Source organism: Lynx canadensis, chromosome C1, assembly GCF_007474595.2.
Source record: "Lynx canadensis isolate LIC74 chromosome C1, mLynCan4.pri.v2, whole genome shotgun sequence".
NCBI lineage: Eukaryota > Metazoa > Chordata > Mammalia > Carnivora > Felidae > Lynx > Lynx canadensis.
Window position 1 is genome coordinate 117,781,764 of NC_044310.1, and position 21,131 is coordinate 117,802,894.

Genomic DNA, 21,131 nt, shown 5'->3' on the forward strand with positions numbered 1-21,131 from the left:
CACGTGTCTGAAAGACAGGCTTTCTATCTATATGGTTGCTTCCTCCTGGTTCTTCTTCATCTCTCTAACCTCTGAAGTGTTCCAGCTCTGAGGACCTTTCTCTTCAGTATTTACTAGATTTCTCCGAGTGCTCTCATTTCATGGCTTTGAATATTAACTATGAGCTGACAATTCCCAATGTCTGTCTTTAGTCCAGACCTCTCTTCTGAACTCAGTCCTATACACTGAATTGCCTACCCTCCTTCGTGTGGATGTGTAAAAAAAGTCTTCTAAAATTTGACTGTTGTGAGACTAATTCTTGACCCACCCTTCCAACCTCTTCTCCTTGGTCTTTCCCATCTTTCTGAATAGTTACATCATCTGTCTAGCTGTTCAGACCAAAAACTTTGGAATCATTCCTGAATCCTTTTTCTCTCACATCCTATAGCCAATACATCAGTAAATACTGTCACTTCCATATTCAAAATATATACAGAATCTGATTACTTTTCACCACCCAACTGCTACAACCACCATTATTTGTCACCTTGATCATGGTAAGAGTCTAGCTGGTCTCTTAGTGCCTTAGAGAATATACTCTCAAATGGCAGACATTGTTATCTTTTCAAAATGTAAATCACAACAAGACTTTTATCTCCTCAAACTGTCTACTGGTCTTGCTTAGAATTAAAAGTTGTAGTGTTTAAAATGTCTTATAAAACCTTGGTCCACCTTAAACTAATCAATACTCTTCTTTCCTACTTTATACTGCACCAGCCATAATGGTCTCTCTGCTGTTCCCTGAACTTCCAAGCAACCTATTTCATGGTTTCCATTGATGTCTCCTCTCCCCTAGATATGTATCTGCATAACACCTTCAAATCTGTTGATAGTCTCAGTGAGGCCTTCCCTTATACCACACTTTGTCAGTCTCACTCCCCTTTCTCAAGTAATTTTCCTCCACAGCATCTATTACTATCTGATATGTTATGTATTTAGTTAAAGAAAAATTAAGTATAATGTACATATATTAAAATGTATAGGGGCATGTGGGTGGCACAGTTGGTTGAGAATCTGGCTCTTGATTTCCACTCAGGTCATGATCCCAGGGTCATGCGATTCTCTCTCTCACTCCCTCTGCCCCTCTCCCTGCTCACGCTCTCTCTCTCTAAAATAAAAACGTTAACATTTAAAAAATAAATAAAATGTACAAATCTTACATGCGCAACTCAAAATTTTACATATATACCTACACATACATATATATATGTCTGTGTAACCAACACAAAGATACATATTTTCAAAATCCAAGAAGGCTCCCTCATGAGCCTCCCAGCTAATAAAACCCTTCCACAGGTGATTGCTATTCTATTTGCCTATTACTGTAAACTTTACTTCCATGGAATACCTACTATGTATTCTGATATACTCAATTATTTGTTTATAGTCTGTCTTGCCCACCAGAATGCAAGCGTCATGAGGGTTGGGTTTTTTTTACCTGCTTTACTCAGTGCTGTATCCACAGTGTCTATAAACAGGACTTGGAACATAGAAGGTGCTCAATAAATATTCATTGAATGAATGAATAATCAAAATAGCATCATTAAGCTTTCCTTTCCTTTGGAACGCTGAAGGGCAAAAGTTATTTTTCATTAGAATTATCTTCATTATTATTACAAATACCTATGGAAATAAGATACTGACAACAAGCCTAAAACTTGAACTGTTTTAGGGTTAATTTAGAGCATCCTCTACTTAACTGAAATCCTAAAGCCAAACTTTCTGTGATTACTTTTACATTTAGGTAACAAGGTTATGCAATACAGAGTTTACATTACACTGACATCCTTATAAAACAGAGATTGAACTGGAGGACCCATGGCATAGGTATCTTATAACTCTATTATGTTCTTTTATTCTATTCTCACAGTTTAATAAACACTGAACAGTTTTCATTAGAAAAGATAATAGGTGTTTGCTGAGCCCTCAAACCATTCATTTAACAAATTAAGACAGTTTAATTACACTAGCAATTACTCCTGAGATAGTGCTTTTATAACATTTTAAGAGGTCAGAAATTCTTCACAAAAACGTAAATTTAGCTCCCAAAATGTTCCTTGGAATTAATATCATATGTTCAAATTGTATTTTCAAGATTACTTTCATATCATTATTTCATCAACTGATCCTAACCAAAAATTTGGGGGTAACTAATCCTTATTCTTTGTAGGTAAGAATCTGAGAATAAAGCACAGAGTGCTGGGTGGAAATAATGACTGCATTTGCATCCACTGTTTATTTAGAAGTGTATTTCTTGATTTCCAAATGTTCAGAAGATTTTTAAAGTTTCCTTTTGTTTTTCAAAAATTATATCGTGTGTTTGAAAATCATACATACTGTGGAGTTGCTAGATGCGATATTCTACATATATCAATTAAGTCAAGTTTGCTGACTGCATTGTTAGTCTAAAAATCAGCAAGATAAAGATTTTAGCTATCTCTTCTATCAGTGATCGAGTAAGGAATATTATAAATTATCACTTTCTTTTGCTCCAAAGAATGGGGAAAAACATCTGCAAATCACATACCCATCAAAAAAGTGTATCTAGAATATATAGAGAGTTCTTTAAAAAAAAAGGGGGGGTAAGAAAAGAAACAAATAATGGGCAAAATATTTGAACAGCTTATTCATCAAAGAAGATATGATGCTCAACATCATTAGTCAACAGAGATACAAAGTAAATACATGCTGAGATGAAACACATCTATTAGAAAACTTGAAAAAAACAAAACAAAACAAAACAAAACAAAACGGACAATGCCAAAAAAGGATGTGAACTGCAACTTGCACAATATTGTGAGTAAGGATACAAAGTTGTTCAGTCACTTTGGAAAACAGTTTGGCAGTTTCATGTAAAGCTAAATACACACTTACCATATGACCCAGCCATCCCACTCTGGGGTTTTTACCCTACAGAAATGAGAACTTAAAATCCACACAAAAAAAACTGGAAATGATTTTTCTGCAGTGGTCTATTAATAAAAAAAAAAACAAAAAACAACCACAAACAATCCAGATGTTCTTCCATGGGTGAATAAACAAACAACAACAAAAAAGGAATGAACTATTGAAATACACAATAACTTGGATAAATCTCAAATGCATTACTGTAAAAAGCCAGTCTCAGAAGGTTACATAATATAGGATTCCATTTGTAAGACATTTTGGAAAAGACAAAAATTTAGAGTCAGAAAATAGAACCAGTTGCCAGGGATTAGGGAGAAGTGTAAAATTAGATTACAAAGGAGCAGCATGAACAAAAGTTTATGGGATAATGGATTATCTTTATTCTGATTGTGGTAGTGGTTACGTAAATCTATACATATGTTAAAACTGACACAACTGAACACATACACACACCCCTAAAAAAAAAAATCCATTTACCATATTATTTTAAATCACAAACTATGTCCCTGCTCCCTTACCTCGAATCTTTTTTTCTCTTTCTATCTTGAAGTTCTCAGTCATTCTTTAATTTTCTACAGTTCCCTTTTCCCTTACTCATATAATCTCCTGGACACATAAAATGTTCTTATTTTCTTAAGCATGTCATGTTCTCTTGATTTCAGGTCTTTACTCATGGCGATGGTCTACAGTGAAAACCACTCTCTTGGTTAATTCTTATTCATTCTTCTGGCTTCGGTAATTTACCGAAAAAAAATTTTTTTTTCGGTAAATTACTTCTTATAATAAACCTTCCCTAACCTTTGCTCCCAGGCTGGATTAGATGTTTGATCATATAGTCCCATATCATTCTGCACTTTCCCCTTCTTATCTTCACATTTTTGTCAACGCATGACCCATTTCTTTCTTCCCCACCATCCTGTGAACTCCATGAGATAACTGATGTTTTGCTAACTACCCCTTAGCACCAACACTGTGTAAGGCACCTAAAAGACCCACAACAATGAGTACTCTAAGACTTATTTGTGCTTTACAGATTGCTATAAATAACTTGTTCTACTCTCTGATTTTTTCAATCTACATTTCAAAGGCAGATAGAAAACATCTTACCTCTTTTTTTCAAAATAAAATATTATTTCAAACACCTTTGCTTGTGATATTCAATTAGGTATTGCCTTTATGTATCCTCTCTCCTCTATTTTTTTTTGTCATTTTTATTCAGGATGCTGTAAAATTCCCCTCCACGTTCACTGGACATCTGCACATTTTCTTCTTAAGTTCTCAGTATCCACACACAACCAAAACACCCTTTCCTGGCATTTTCTGTCAGTACAAATTAGGTTTCTAAATAACTCTGACTACTTAAAATTTAATTTAATCTGGCACTCTACATTTATGGCTTTCTTAGAGTTTTACAATCTAATAATTTAAATAACAACAGAACTCCTACTTAATCAAATCAATAAATACCAATATGGTTAGTTATGCATGAGATCCAGCATGTCACTTAAATTAAAAAAAGAAAGTCTCATATCCTTTGTATTTCATCGACAGCAGTCAGTGATAGCAGGCATCAGGGTACACTACCTTTAGAAAACTGCTAAGGACTAACATGACGGAATTTAGTGATCTTTTTATTGTTAACCATAGTTTAGTTTACATATGTGAAGGAAGTTCCATTAGTTTTAAACCTTATGATAAAAACCAAAATCTAGCTGCATAAATATTGACAACTATGTTACATTTTGGAGAATCAGGTTAAAAAATAACCCACAAACAGAGATGGGCGGGGAGGGGGGGGTGATGGGGGGGGAGAGAAACATTTTAAAGAAAACAAAAAGTTCAAGAGAGCCTTACTTACGCATTTTAAATGGAATCAAACAAATAGATTTCCAAGTTACAAACACTCAGAACTAGCAGATCTAGTCATGTGAGGAAAGCAAATCTTTGTTTTTTTTAAAGGACAGACTGACATAAGCTTTGTGAAATACAAGAACACTCCTCTTCCAGAAGAACATAGCCAGGTGAGGCCCTGAACAATAAAACCATTACATGGAACAGAACTTCGAGGGTGTATATTATAAAATAAATTCAAAATAATTATCTAAGGAAAACGTAACTCCCTTTCAGACTGCTATCCTTATTCGGATTGCTAATTTATCTCAAGAGAATATAAAACCTATCACCAACTCAAACAATGATTACCTATAATTCCACTTTTCATTTGTTATGTAGAAAAGCTGTACTCCAAGTACTTCTAAAGGAACATAACTTCATGATAAAATCATGAGAAAGAATTTAGATAGAGACATACTAATTAAGGACAGCAACTCACAAACATGCTTACAGCAGGGTTCTGGAAGCAGAAAAGTTTGACACCATTAAAAAGTTGTTACAGACTGATGTACAGAAGAAGCCAAAGACTGTAAATTCCATCTTTTATTAATAAAGGGATTTGTCACAGGGGAGAAAGACAACCAAAATATGTTAACATACTTCATTTTGTGCTTTATAAATAAAAATTTATAATGATGCCACTAAATGAGGAAACAAGTGAAGTAACACAAGCCTCGGTGAGGTGAAAGTATCTTTATAACACTGAATATGAATGCAAAAATCCCTACTTTTCCTGCTTTTATTTTGGAAAATAAAAAGCCTAAAGGTACTATCTCTTATGGTCTGCAAAATTATCTTTACAAAAATTATCTTCATAACATAAAAACCTAAAAATAACACAAAATACCCACTTCAACCATTCTTCTCCTCAGGGATTAAATCTTAAGGGATTCTGAAAATACTTATACTCAGAGGAAATTTTCAGTGCAACTATGTTGTCAGCACTCACTAGTTACTCCATTGGTTGCCTAATCCTACTAGGCATTAAATAAAAACTCTGATATAGAGTAAATGAAGCCTAACTCAACAACATCACATTAGTTCTCTTCACTTACCCTTGCATAGTGGAATTCAACTCCATAGAGTTCTAAGGTACGTGCTGTGTTCAGATAATTAAATTCTGCTTCTGCAGGAGATAAGCCTCTGTAAAGACAGTGTAGTAAAAATTATACCAATCACAAATATGGCCAAACTGCAAAAAAAACCCTATTTATCTAGAAAAATTTCAGCATTCTAGTTAAATCTTTTATAATACATCATGCATGACTACTCCTCTTAGTTGTATACAGTAATATCTAACTTATCTGGAAAGTAAATTTTCATTAACACAAATCATTATTTTGTAGAATATTTCATTTTTCAGAAATACAAGAATGCACTAGGGGATGTGGAGAAAAGGAACCTTTGTGCACTGTTGGTGAGAATGTAAACTGATGCAGCCACTACGGTAAACAGTACGGCGATTCCTCAAAAAATTAAAAACACAAATACCACATTAAAGGGGTCTCTCTGAGTAGGGGAAAAAAACACCAAAAGCAACAAAGTCTAGAAAGAAACAGAGAACGTCAACATCACCAGAAACACTAACTTTACAAGTAACACAATAGCACCAAATCTATCAATATCTATCAATAATCACTCTGAATGTAAATGGACTAAATGTCCCAATCTATCAACATAGGGTATCAGAATGGATGAAAAACAATATCCATCTATATGCCGCCTATAAGAGACACATTTTAAAAAAAATTTTTTTTTCAACGTTTATTTATTTTTGGGACAGAGAGAGACAGAGCATGAACGGGGGAGGGGCAGAGAGAGAGGGAGGCACAGAATCGGAAACAGGCTCCAGGCTCCGAGCCATCAGCCCAGAGCCTGACGCGGGGCTCGAACTCACGGACCGCGAGATCGCGACCTGGCTGAAGTCGGACGCTTAACCGACTGCGCCACCCAGGCGCCCCAAGAGACACATTTTAGAGCTAAGACACCTGCAGATCGAAAAGTGAGGGGATGGAGAACCATCAATCATACTAATGGACGTCAAAAGAAAGCCAGGGTAGCCATACTTATAATATAATTATATTATTTTTAATATAATTTTAATTATATTAATTTTAATCTAAGTATATATAATAAATAAAATTATATTTAATATAATATATATTTTATAATTATATATCATGTCTAATATAATATATATTAGTTATAATATATATTTTATTATTTTGAGAGAGAGAGAGAGTGTGCGCACGTGTGCGCATGAGCAGGGGACAGAAGCAGAGGGAGAGAAAGAGAATCTTAAGCAGGTTTCACGCCAAGCACAGATCCCAACATGGGGCTTGATGCCATGACTGGGAGATCATGACCTGAGTCAAAATCAAGACTCGGACACTTAACCAACTGAGCCACCCAGGCACCCTGTGACAAACGAGATTTTAAACTGAAGACTGTAACAAGAGATGAAGAAGGGCATTACATCATAATGAAGGGGTCTCTCCATCAAGAAGAACAATTGTAAAAATTTATGCCCCCAACTTGAGAACCCCCAAATATGTAAATCAATTAATCACAAACATAAAGAAACTCACTGATAATAATACAGTAATAGTATGGGCCTTCAATACCCCACTTACAACAATGGACAGATCATCTAAGCAGAAAATCAACAATAAAACAATGTCTTTAAATGACATACTGGACCAGATGGACTTAACAGATATATTCAGAACATTTCATCCTAAAGCAGAATAAACATTTTTTTTCAAGTGTATATGGAACATTCTCCAGAATAGATTATGTACTGGGTCACAAATCAGCCCTCAACAAGTACAGAGAGACTGAGATCATACCATGCACATTTTGAAATACAATGCTATGAAATTGGAAGTGAACCACAGGAAAAAATTGGGAAAGAACACAAATACATGAAGTTTAAAGAAGTTCTCACTAAAGAATGAATGGGCTGGGGCACCTGGGTGGCTCAGTGAGTTGGGCATCCGACTTCAGCTCAAGTCATGATCTTGTGTCTGGCTTGTGGGTTCAAGCTCCACATCAGGCTCTGTGCTGACAGCTCAGAACCTGGAGCCTGCCTCGGCTTCTGTGTACTTCTCTCTCTCTGACCCTCCCTGACTCATGCTCTGTCTCTCTCTCTCAAGAATAAATAAATTTTTTAAAAAATTTAATAAAAAAAAGAATGAATGGATTAACCAGGAAATTAAAGAAGAAATAAAAAAAAAAAAACTACGTGGAAGCAAATGAAAATGAAAACTTGACAGTCCAAAACCTTTGGGATGTAGCAGAGATTGCAATACAAATCTACCTCAAGAAGCAAGAAAATTCTCAAATATACAACCTAACCTTACACCTAAAAGAACTAGGAAAGAAACAGCAAATAAAGCCTAAACCCAGCAGAAAAGAAATAATAAAGATGAGAGCAGAAATAAATGACACACAAACAACAACAAAAAAAACAGTATAACAAATCAAAGAAACTAAGAGCTGATTCTTTGAAAGAATTACTAAAATTGATAAACACCTAGCTAGACTTACCAGAAAGAAAAGGACTCAAATAAAATCATGAAAGAGATCACGACTAACGCCACAGAAATACAAACAATTATAAGAGAATATCATGCAAAATGATATGCTAGAGAGCCTGGGTGGCTCAGTTGGTTAAGCATCCAACTCTTGATTTCAGCTCAGGTCATGATCTCACAATCGTGAAATCAAGCCTGGCATCCTGTTCCATGGTGAGCATGCAGCATGTTTGGGATTCTCTCGAGTGCCCTCTCTCTGCCCCTCGCCCATTTGCTTTCTATCTCTCAAAATAAATAAACACACAATAAAAAAAAAAAAAAAGTATGTGCCAACAAACTGGAAAATCTGGAAGAAATGAACAAATTCCTAGAAACATTCAAATTACCAAAACTGAGTCAGGAAGAAATAAAAAATATGAACACACCCATAAGCAGCAAAGAACTTGGATCAGTAATCAGAATTCTCCCAACAAACAAAACTCCAGGGCCAGACGGCTTCCCAGAGGAATTTTAACAGATATCTGAAGAGTTAATACCCAGTTTTCTCAAATTTTCCCAAAAACATAGAAATGGAAAGAAAATTTCCAAACTCATTCGATGAGGCCAGCATTACCTTGATTCTAAAACCGGACAAAGATCCAACTGAAAAGGAGAATTACAGGCCAATATCCCTGATGAACATGAATGCAAAAATTCTCAAAAAGAAACTAACAAATCAAATCCCACAGTACCTTAAAAGACTTATTCACCACAATTAAGGGGGATTTATGCCTGGGCTATAGGGGTGGTTCAAATATTCACATATCAATCAACATGATACATCACATTAAAAAAGAAAGAATAAGAACCACATTATCTTCTCAATAGATGCAGAAAAACCATTTGACAAAATACAGCATTCATTTTTGATAAAAATCGTCAACAAAATAGATACAGATGGAACATACCTCAACATCATAAAGGCCATGTATGAAAGACCCACAGCTAATATCATCCTCAATGGGGGAAAAACAGAGCTTTTCCTCTATGGTCAGAAACAAAACAGGGATGTCCACTCTCACCATTACTATTTAACATGCTACTGGAAGTCTGGGCCTCAGCAATCAGACAACAAAAAGAAATAAAAGGCATCCAAATTGGCAAGGAAAAGGTCAAAATTTCACTATTTGCAAACAACATGATACTCTATGTAGAAAACCTGAAAAGACACCAAAAAAACTGCCAGAACTAATACATGAATCCAGCAAAGTTGCAGGATATAAAATCAACATAGAGAAACTGGTTGCCATTTCTATACACCAATAATGAAGCAGTAGAAAAGGAAATCAAGGAATTGATCCTATTTACAATTGTAACAAAAAGTGTAAGATACCTAGGAATAAATGTAACCAAATTGGTAAAAGATCTCTACTCTGAAAATTATAGAACACTTATGAAAGAAATAGAAAAGTACACAAGGAAATGGAAAACCATTCCATGCTGATGGACTGGAAGAACACTGTTACAATGTCTATACTAACCAAAGCAATCTACATATTTAATGCAATCCCTACCAAAATACCACCAGCATTTTTCACAGAGCTAGAACAAATAATCCCAAAATTTGTATGGAACCACGAAAGCCTGTAAATAGTCAAAGTAATTCTGAAAAAGAAAAGCAAAGCTGGAGGCATCATGATTCTGGACTTCAAGCTATATTACTAAGCTATAGTCATCAAGACAGTTAAGGTACTGACACACAAACAGACACATAGATCAATGGAACAGAAGACCCAGATATGGACCCACAACTATACTGCCAACTAATCTTCAACAAAGTAGGAAAGAATATCCAATGCAAAAAAGTCTCTTCAACAAATAGTATTGGGAAAACAGAACAGCAACATGCAGAACAATGAACCTGGACCACTTTCTTACACCATACACAAAAATAAATTCAAAATGGATGAAACACCTAAATGTGTGACAGGAAACCATCTAAATCTTGTAGGAGCAAAGGGGGCGGCAACCTCTTTGACCTCGGCCATAGCAACTTCTTATTACAACACATTGCTAGAGGCAAAGGAAAAAGCAAAAATGAAGTATTGGGGCTTCATCAAGATAAAAAGCTTCTGCACAGCAAAGGAAACAATCAACAAAACTAAAAGGGAACCAACAGAATGGGAAAAGATGTTTGCAAATGACATATTTGATAAAGGGTTAGTATCCAAGATCTATAAAGAACTTATCAAACTCAACACCCAAAAACAAGTGATCCAGTTAAAGAAATGGGCAGAAGACATGAATAGATATTTTTCCAAAGAAGACATCCACCAGATGGCTAACAGACACATGAAAAGATGCTCAACATCACTCATCATCAGGGAAATACAAATCAAAACCACAATGAGATACTGCCTCACACCTGTCAGAATGGCTAAAATTAACAACACAAGAAGCAACAGGTGTTGGCGAGGATGCGGAGAAAGGGGAATCCCTTGTACTGTTTGTGGGAATGCAAACTGGTACAGCCACTGTGGAAAACAGTATGCAGGTTCCTCAAAAAGTTACAAACAGAACTACCCTATGACCCAGGATTACACTACCAGGCATTTACCCAATGAATTAAAAAAAAACCAAAAACAAAAACAGATTCGAAAGGGTGCCTGCACCCCAATGTTTATGGCAGCAACAGCTAAACTATGGAGAGCCCCAGTGTCCATCAACAGATGAATGGAAAAAGATGTGGTATATACATAGAATGGAATATTGCTCAGATATCAAAAAGAGTGAACATTTTCCATTTACAACGACATGGATTGGAGCTAGCCATGCTAAGCAAAATAAGTCAGTCAGAAAAAAACAGATACCAAATGATTTCACTTATATGTGGAATTAAAAAAACAAAGCAGATAATATATGGGAAGGGGTAAAAAGAGAGAGAGAGAGAGAGAAACAAACCATAAGAGACACTTAATAGAGAACAAATTGAGGGTTGATAGAGGGGAGGTGGGTGGGGGATGGGCTAGAGGGGTGATGGGTATCAAGGAGGGCACCTGTTATGATGAGCACTGAGTGTTGTATCTAAGTGATGAATCAATGAATTCTACTCCTGAAACCAATATTGTACTGTATGCTAACTAAAATTTAAAAAGAATAAAAATACCATGTGAGAAATGAATGAAAGAATGAATAAGTAATTAAATAAGAAGTACCATATGATCCAGTAATTTCACTACTGGGTATTCACCCCCCAAAAATGAAAACACTAATTCAAAAAGATATATGGCCCCCTATGTTTACTGCAGCATTAATTACAAGAGCCAAGAAATGGAACCATGCCAGTGTCCATTAATAGATGAATGGATAAAGATGTGGTGTGTACATACACGACGGCACATTATTCAGCCATAAAAAAGAATAAGATCTTGCCATCTGTGACAAAATGGATACATCTAGAAGATATTATGCTAAGTGAAATAAGTCACACTAAGAAAGAATAATTTCACTTACATGCGGTATCTAAAAAATGAATAAACAAAAGCAGAAACAGACACATAAATATAGAAAACAAACTCATGGATGCCAGAGGGGAGGGCTGTGGATGGGTGGGCAAAGTGGGTGAAGGAGAATAGGATATACAGGCTTCCAATGACAGAATGAGCTGGTACAGCATAGGGAATACAGTCAATGGTATTGTATTAGTGTATGATGACAGATGGTAGCTACATTTTTGAGTGTAGCATAAGGAATAGGCTTATCAAATTACTACAGTCTATACCTGAAACTAATATAACTGTGTGGCAGCTGTATTGAAAACAAAACAAAACAAAACAAAAACCCAGGTTTTAAAAGTCCCTCGGTGTTCTTATGGCTGACAAAGTCATTTATTCCCTGACAAAATGTGAAAGAAGTGATTTTCAAAATTTGGTCCATATACTGTATGTGTTTAATCCATAGTTGCTTCTAAACCATGGAAGTTTTGAGACAATCTCCCGAGCAGTGCTTCTCAGATATGGTGTACAGACAGGTGGTGATTCATAACAAGTACAGAAACTGACAGTGTCAGTCTTTTATATTTTATAGCACTTTGACAGAGCAATTGCATGTCTGTGGAATCTAAGGTCTTGTCATTTTTATGTCTCTATTTCTCCATTTTACTTTTCTAGTAATTTAATTTTACTATTTTTTCAGAAGTTTCATTCCATGACAAACGGGGAAAAAAACTGGTCTCATCAGTTTCAGAAATACAATTGTATACAATTGGATATAAAATGGTAAGGTCCTAAACTATTTATATTTAAGCAATGTCCCAGGTGATTCTTATGAACACAGCAACGCAGTGTTCTTATGAACACTCGGCAAAGCCATTAGAAGTAGATTTACTCCTGCATTATATACATTTCTAAAAATCTTAGTTATCTGATATTATCTGACTATAGCAGAGCAAAAGCAGCAAACTACAAAAGCAAAAAATATCAATCTTTCACTCACTAATGATACCAGAAAAGGAAGCCAACAGCCTACCAATGCATGATCATAAAAATGAGATTCCTAAAAAAAGCACATATACCTCAATTTTCTATAAAATTCAATTAAGTTAAACAAATACTCTATCTCCCCACCCCAATCCCCACTTCTCAAACTGGATGATTCTATTTTTCTTTGTTTAAAGATCTGAGGAATCATTTCTCTAAACCAAATACAAATACATAATCAATATCTTGTCAAATGTACAAGCTTTTTCCTTACAGAAGAGACTTTATTGGCAAATTTTTAAAAAATCTGGTTTATCTTCAAATCCTTGATCGGATATGCTATGTGTAGAACTTTTACTACAAATGGCTCTTACTGTTAGACCAAAATAGCCCCTTCATCTCATTAGGCCAGTTTATTAAAATTCTCATTTTATTAGTCTTATTTTAGATCAGAGGTCAGCAAACTTTTTGAAAAGAGTGAGATAGTAAATACTTTAGGCTTTTAGATCACGTGGTCTCTGCTGCAACCACTCAACTCTGCTGTTACATGAAAGCGGCCACAGACATGAAAACGCGTAAGGGAATCTGTGTTCCAGTAAACGTTCATTTATGGATACTGAATTGGAATTTCTGAAAATTTTACATGCTACAAAATGTTATTTTTCTTTTTATGTTTTTCTCAAACGTTTAAAACGTACAGATCATTCTTAGCCCGTGGGCCATACAAAAATAGGCAGTACGCCAGTTTGTAAACCTGTGTTAGGTACATGGGCCATAACCAAATGAAAGGAAGTTCCCTTAAATTAAGAACCAATATTTCTTCAGTGTTTACTATGTACTAGGCACTATTCTGAGTACTTTGTATATATGAACTAATGTAAGCCTTACATTAACTCCAGAGGTAGACACTTTTATTATCTCCAATTTACATAGAAGCAGAGAAGCAGAGATATAGAGCAATTTGGTCAAGATTATTGATCATTAAGTTGTCTTTTTTTTTTTTTAAGTTTATTTTATTTATTGTGAGAGACAGAGAGAAGAAGAGACAGAGGAAGAGAGAGAGGGAGAGAGAATCCCAAAGAAGCTCCATGCTGTTAGCGCAGAGCCCGATAACGGGCTTGACCCAAGGAACTGTGCGATAACGACCTGAACCAAAACTGAGTCTGGACGCTTAACTGACTGAGCCATTTGGGCACCCCAAAAGTTGTCGCATCCAGAATTCCAGACCAGGCAGTCTGGCTCTCTAGTTCAAACTCTTAGCCAATACGTAGCACTGCCTTAGTTTCTCCGTGAGTATTCTGAATTGCATGTTAAAGCAAAAGCAAACTCTGAACCAATAAACAGTATTATTTTCTATTCAAAGCAATGTATCTCTTCTTGAAACAAATTATGTCACAGAAAATTAAGACTCACAAAATATCAAAGTTGAATACTGTTATGAATGAAAAAGTGCTACTTTTTTAAAAAAGGCCTTTTAAAAACATTATTTTAGTATTACATAAAGTTCCTTTTTTCCTTTTGGTTCACTGCAAAACAAATGATTCCTTTTACATAGCTCAAAACTAAGAAAGAATTGCTGAGTAGATTGATCTGTAACAGTTGATCTGTGAAGATACCATTAATATTCTAAAATTCCTTCTTAAAGAACTGTCAACTTTATATAATAGCAAACTTCTGTTTACCTATAGTTTTATGGTTCTTAGTAGAAATGAAAAAAAAAACCTTAGTAGTCTGTGAAATTAGTAATGATTTTTTAGTATAGATAACCCACATTTCCTTACATCAATCACACTATTTTACATAACAGTAACTGTTCTATATTAAATAAACACAACACTCACATTAGAAATAATTTAAAACATTTCTCTAGAAAACATGCCATTAAGAAGTTTATGAAATAAGTGGAAAAGTAAATAAATTCTTACGTATGCTGCTGATGTAATTTTGCAATTTCTTTTTCAAAATCTTGAGGTTGATTAGGAATGAAAGAATAATCTGAGAGGTAGCCTGGCAAGTTCTCTGACTGATTGTAGTCTCCAAGTTCAGCTATTATATGGAAGGAAAATATTCACAATTTAATAAACACATTTTGTAATTCTGATAGCTAAAAAAGAAATGTCATGAATTCCATTATATTTCTGGAAGTAAAGTATTTGTTTTTACTGCTAGCTACCATGTAAGCAAATTATGACACTACACTTAACATTTCTAGGTCTCAAACAACTTCAGAAAAACTTTTTAGGAAACAAACTAATTGCTAACTAGTTGGATATTTCATTACATTTTCTTTGCAATCACTTTTTCTGTATAATAATGTATGTCTAAAGAACTCATACATTAAAGGTAATGTACTATCAACACAGACCATGCAATCACATACTCCAAGACCCAACAGTGGGCTGATACTTACACTGAACAGCAAATGAAGCCAAAAGGGCAGCAGTATTATAAGGACAGGGCAATCTAATAAAACAAAATAGAAAACACATACCCCATGGTTAAACACAATAATTTCAAAAGCACTGTAATTTATATTATACTATTCCATGTGACTTACTTTTTAATTGTTAAGTAATGATCTTATCTGATGAAAAAAACTGATGCTACATGCAACCATTTTCAATAATTTGTTTGCGATGATCATGAATTACTTAAATAATACAGAACTGAAAGTACTTTTAAAGCCCATTACTAAAAACTTAAAATAGCCCACCTTCCAGTAAGAATGTCTTGTTTAATTTGCAAAAAGTACTGGTACCTTAAAGAGAGAGAGAGAGAGAGAGAGAGCATTTAGCATTTACTGGAATTATAACATTTCAGGATTAAAAACTGTATACTTATATTAACCAATATAAGTATATTTGAAATATTTACATATTTGCTTTTATAATCTACATATTAGCACACATAGATATATTTTTAAGTAAGATTTCATATTTCATGAATTCCAATCATTAAAATTCTTTGACAGACAAAATTCTGTACTTCAAATATCTTGTTTCCACTAGCTTCTATTATAAAATTTCTCAACATCTTTAAGAGTTACATGACCAAGGGAGATTAAGGAGAATACTCTAAGATTGGTGTTTGTAGAAATTAGAACTGTGAAACACAGAAAAGTTGAGTCAGAGACATCAGAGAGCTGACAGCAGCAATGCACTAGGGATCAACTGGAGAAAACCATCCTTTCTGCTGAGACAGAAAGCCAGAGGCAAAGACATGCCTATGATCATCTTATCATTATGCTGCCCCCTGCTGGAAGCTGCTAATTGTAGAAAAACACCTTTCTATTTTCATTTGAGTTAAGAAAGCTCTTTTTGATGAGGAAAAAAAACAAAAACAAAAACCAAGACCCCTTCTCTACCATTAGAATGGCCAAGTAAGCAAATTCCTTTAACACCAACAAAAATACAAGATTTCTATAAAAAAGAATGCTGAGGTTCCTTACAAGATGGCACTGTCCTCTTGTAAGTCCCAGCTAATGGGTAAGTCATTCCCCAATGCTTGCAGCAAACAAGTCACCTGTGCTGCAGAACACTGGCAGAAGACCAAATTTTGTGGCTTTAAATAGGAAATTTTAAGACTTCTATTTCATCCCACTGAAAAAAGTAAAAACACCCCAAAAATAAAAAATCATTAACAATTTTAGTTGTCTGATTAAAATTATGAAAGTGTACATGGCAATATTTAAATTACTAAATAATTTAATTAAGGATTTCAGAGAATCAGATATTCACTATAAAATTTTTTTTTAAAAAGCTGATACAAATATCCTGACTGTATATATTAAAGAAGTATGTAAACTCCCTGTGAGAATACATAATGCATAATATTGTAAATATTATCTACCTATTCAATCTGAGACAAGATATTTCTATCTAGTTTACCTGGTTTCATAATTAATAGTTAAAGGTTCCTGGTGGGAAACAATCTTATAGTTAAGTTTAAAAAGGCATGTATATCCTTGACAAAATATTATAATCTTACACAATACCTATGCCTGCCAAATTTTATTTATACACCAACCAGTAACAACTGATAGAGTGGAAACCAGAATTCAAGTCATAAGCTAAACCAGCCTGTGTTCTTTAGAAAATTACTTAAAATTTGGCTGACCCTTAGTTTCTATATTTGTAAAAAGGAGGTAATATCACTTGTATCCCAGGGGCCCTAAATCAGGTGACAAAAACCCAATTTTTACAATTAAGACTTTTAAGAGAGATTAATAATGTTTGAGGTAAATACAGAAATAAAATGTTTAATCTCTAAAAATAATATAACTTTTCTAACCCAGACAATAACCAATACCATAAACACCTATCATGTATCGAGTACACCTAGGCACTAAAAAGGTACCAAAAAGAACTGTCATTTGTACCCTCATGACTCCTGAGAAAACTCCAATTCTAAGGATGCCAGCACCTGCTAACACTAAATGACTGTAGTTTGATGGAAGCTCTATAGGGCCCACTCTTTCCTACCACTAATCTAAAATGGAATCTCAAGGTAAGGGGGTGTAGCAGATTTCCTGTTTTGTGGGTTTAAACTAGTCCTTAAAATTTAGCAACTGTGGCTGAAGGTGTCATATTACTAATCATGACCACTGCATTAAGGTTGCCCAAGCACTAAAGTTTTAAAGGAGTATTTCTTAAACCTGCTGCACATTAGAATCACCTGGGAAGCTTGTAATGCCTGTGCACAGGTCCCATCTGAGACTGAATTGAATCAGAATATCTAGGAGGTATGTCCAAGGCATCAGCATGTTTTAAAGCTCCCCTAAGTGATTCTAAGTTGTAGTCGGGGTAGAGATTCACTAATGTACACTATGGTAATATAATAAAAACTAGGTACTTAACTCATTTTTACCAAACAGCACCAGATGTAAGACTCTAGGACATTCTATCATAAAGGATTTTTGAATGAATACATTACTTCTAGTGAAAACAAAGAACCTTCTTGACAACAGACTGAGCACAAATTAATCTCTTGACTACTATCAAACTTGGCTTTACTTTCTTCTACTTCAGGAAGATATTTTGACTTATCAATGACATACATTTATTCCTTATGCTTTCAACACAGGTTTTAAAAGAATCAACACATTCAAGCTCCATTAAGAAATTCAAAAACATTCTTTTGAGTGAAGTAAATTAATGAATAGGGTTATAATTGACAGTATTTTAAGTGTTATGCTAACAAACTTCATGAATGTTAAACACATTAGAAATCCAACTTTAAATAATTGGTCTTTTAATTGCAAATATTTCTTATACATTTAAAAATCTGATTACATAAAACATGTATTATAAAATACTTTTGCTACTTTATTTCAGGTTATATTTACCAGCAAATAGTAAAATGCACTTTAAAATGTTTTATACTTCACAATTTTCATTAATTCAAAGTAGTTTCCTTGAAGTTAATCTAAAATTAGAGAAATTTTTATACTAAGAATTATTAAGATAAAGGATTTTGTTATTTTAATTATTTAACAACAACAACAAAACATGACTAAGAACTATAATATTTAATTGAAGGTTATTCATATAACACAACTTTGCATTTCAAGACAAATTAGCTTGGAAATACTATTAGTTTCAAAGGATAGGACTGACTAACCCAGGGGCTACACTCCTAAATTCTGTTATAAAGAGCTTCACACCTGGCCCCCAACAAACACCCAGAAAAGCATTCTTAAGAAGGTCAACCTAACTTTTCTCACCTGGTCTGCAGAAAACCCTACTGTATAAACACCTGAGGATTGGCAGATATAGGTAAGTATCTTTAATTTATTCTTTTGTTTCACCACAGCACCACAGAATTCTAAACAATGACCAATATATTAACATGTCACAACCTATCTACACATAGCTTTAGACACACATTGTTAATTTGGCACTTATCCTTTAGAGTAATTTTGAATACAAGCACTGACCTATATTCTTCTATTTAAGATTTTTATGGAAGGTATCATATGTTAATTTTTAGTCTTAAAAAAAAAACCTGATTACTAATTGTCTTACAAGCAGTAAACAAAGTTATTATTCAGGAACAGATATCATACTGTATTTCTACCTTAAACAGTTCACCTAACATTCATACACTCAAATGCTCATCTGGGTCATTTTTGTGTATTATTTGTCCCTTAGAAGTACAACAAAATTAGACTGTAACTTAAGATCAGACTTAAAATGGCCAATAAAGTGGGCACTTAAAGACATGAATGTATTAGAGCATTCTCTGCCAACATTCTTTATAAAAAGGTACCTGCTCACGTGAAACGAATGTAACACCATATGTCAATTATACTTTTAAGGAAAATGGTAGGGGTGGGGGGTGGGGGGGAAGGTACCTATTGACCATTACTCCTGCACATAATGGTTATATATTTTCTAAATTCTGTGTTCGCCTCAATGGAAATACAAAAATATACATAGAATATTCTTTTACATGAAATAAAAGGCACAATTCTCACAATGCAGCATCACTTGGATACAATTGCAGTATCATCTAATTACCTCAATTAGTTACAGAAGTGCTTCTTAGCCATTTTTTAAAAAAGGAAAAATCTAATTTTATATGGTTCAGGAGGCTGCCTGTGGTTGGATGGGGTGGTCCTGGGATCCCAATCTCCTAAAGCCCTCCCAGCCATGCAAGAAGGCAGGAAACGATTATCATGAAAGCTCTATACCCTATTCTGTGTGATGGCTGGGAAGCTCAGAAGTACACTATGATAATCTATTTTTGCCTAAATAATTTCAAAATTTCATAATAGTTTTGACAATATTTTCAGGAAAAACATGCTCCATAAACCCACCTTGTGTATTCTTCTTGTAACTTGTTGGGGTCACTTACAAAAAATTTGACTCTAAAGTTCAAACTGTAAGGAGATCCTCCTAGAAGTAGTAAAAGCAGTTCTAATTAATTAGATTATATCAATCCTTTATCTTTATAAAGTATACTTGCAAAACATCAAGTAAATATGTATGCTCACTCTTTAGCTGCTTCCTTATAGGTTTGTTTGGATCCAGCCACCTCTGAAAAATAAACAAATAAGACTGATTTCTTTTTCCCTTGAGGAACTAATACATCAATTGTTGCAAATCTATAACATTTGAAGATCATTCCTAAAAACTGCATTTTGAAAAAGGTCTAGGAAAAATACTCAATTTATAGATATTCATATCAAGTATAACAAAATTAATACTAGAAAGTACTGAGCGTATTTGTGGTAGCTCTAAATTTTTCATTTGAATTTTCCATCAAAGTATACAGTGTCCAGCATAACCTCTATTCCAAAACTAAAAATAATCACAGCAATCTGAAGTGATTTCTATTAATTTAACTGTATTATGTAACAGTGTGGCAAGTTTTTAAAATTCTTGGTATCTTTCATAAAAATATAGTTGGCCTTATAATCTCATTCAAACAAAATCTAACTATACACCATGAAAATATACTCTTAAGGAAAATTTTTTTAACTTCTACCCTATTCCTTAAAAAATACAACTATCTCCTCCCCCCACCCACCAAAACAAAACATAACAAAACACCCTCCACACTAATTTTGTAAGAGACAGTGTTTAGTTTGGGGAATGACTGATTTTTGGGTGTGAGAATTTTAAGTAGCCTCAACACTTCCAAATGCCAGTTAAGCTCTACTTCAGGAAAACTATAACTGAATTCAGAAAATATTTCAACTGCCAACATATTTCATTAAAAAAAATTAAAGAACCCAAAATGAGTAACAGATGTGGCAGTATTTTCAAAGCACTACACAAATATCAGCTTACATCATTATGTATAAACCATACTCCACCACCCATACTTGATTCCATGCAGAACACATAGAGATTTTAATAACAAATAGCTGACATTAATTCGTACACCTTCCCCTTCCACAATCCACAACATCCAACACATCAAATCCAGTTGATTCTACCTTCTTCCTATACCTAGAATTTAACAGTTCTTCTCCATCCATTCTGCCACCATCTTATATCTGGGATAGCTCTGGCCATAGCCTCGTAATTGTTATCTCTGCTTCTTTTCTTACAAGTTCTTCATTCTCCATCTGGAAGCAAGTGTAGGCTTTTGAAATATGTCACTTCTTTCCTTAATAGCTCTTGGCATTTTCTCATGCAAAGTTCAAAGTCCTTACTAGGGCTTGCATGATCACTTCTTACCTCAGTTTACTAAGCTCCAGCCATAATGGCTTCCTGTCTGTTTCTCACAGATGCTATCTTAGGGTCTTTGATTAGAAGCTCCCTTATGCACATCATGTCCTTCTCTAACTTTC

At 34.4% G+C, this 21,131-nt stretch overlaps 1 protein-coding gene across 2 annotated transcripts in view; it reads right to left on the reverse strand.

Moving 5' to 3' along the window:
• PTPN4 (protein tyrosine phosphatase non-receptor type 4) overlaps window positions 1-21,131 on the reverse strand; it is a 226,346-nt gene that overhangs the window by 98,702 nt on the left and 106,513 nt on the right. The window contains exons 4-9 of one of the 2 annotated variants that reach the window (XM_030324799.1): window positions 19,827-19,869; window positions 19,650-19,728; window positions 15,546-15,590; window positions 15,243-15,295; window positions 14,758-14,878; window positions 5,895-5,982 (exon numbers count right to left, since the gene is read on the reverse strand). In XM_030324799.1, the coding sequence (XP_030180659.1) occupies window positions 5,895-5,982; window positions 14,758-14,878; window positions 15,243-15,295; window positions 15,546-15,590; window positions 19,650-19,728; window positions 19,827-19,869 (429 nt within the window). Of the gene's footprint in view, window positions 1-5,894; window positions 5,983-14,757; window positions 14,879-15,242; window positions 15,296-15,545; window positions 15,591-19,649; window positions 19,750-19,826; window positions 19,870-21,131 lie in introns of both variants that reach the window. The other variant, XM_030324797.1, reaches the window with a different exon arrangement.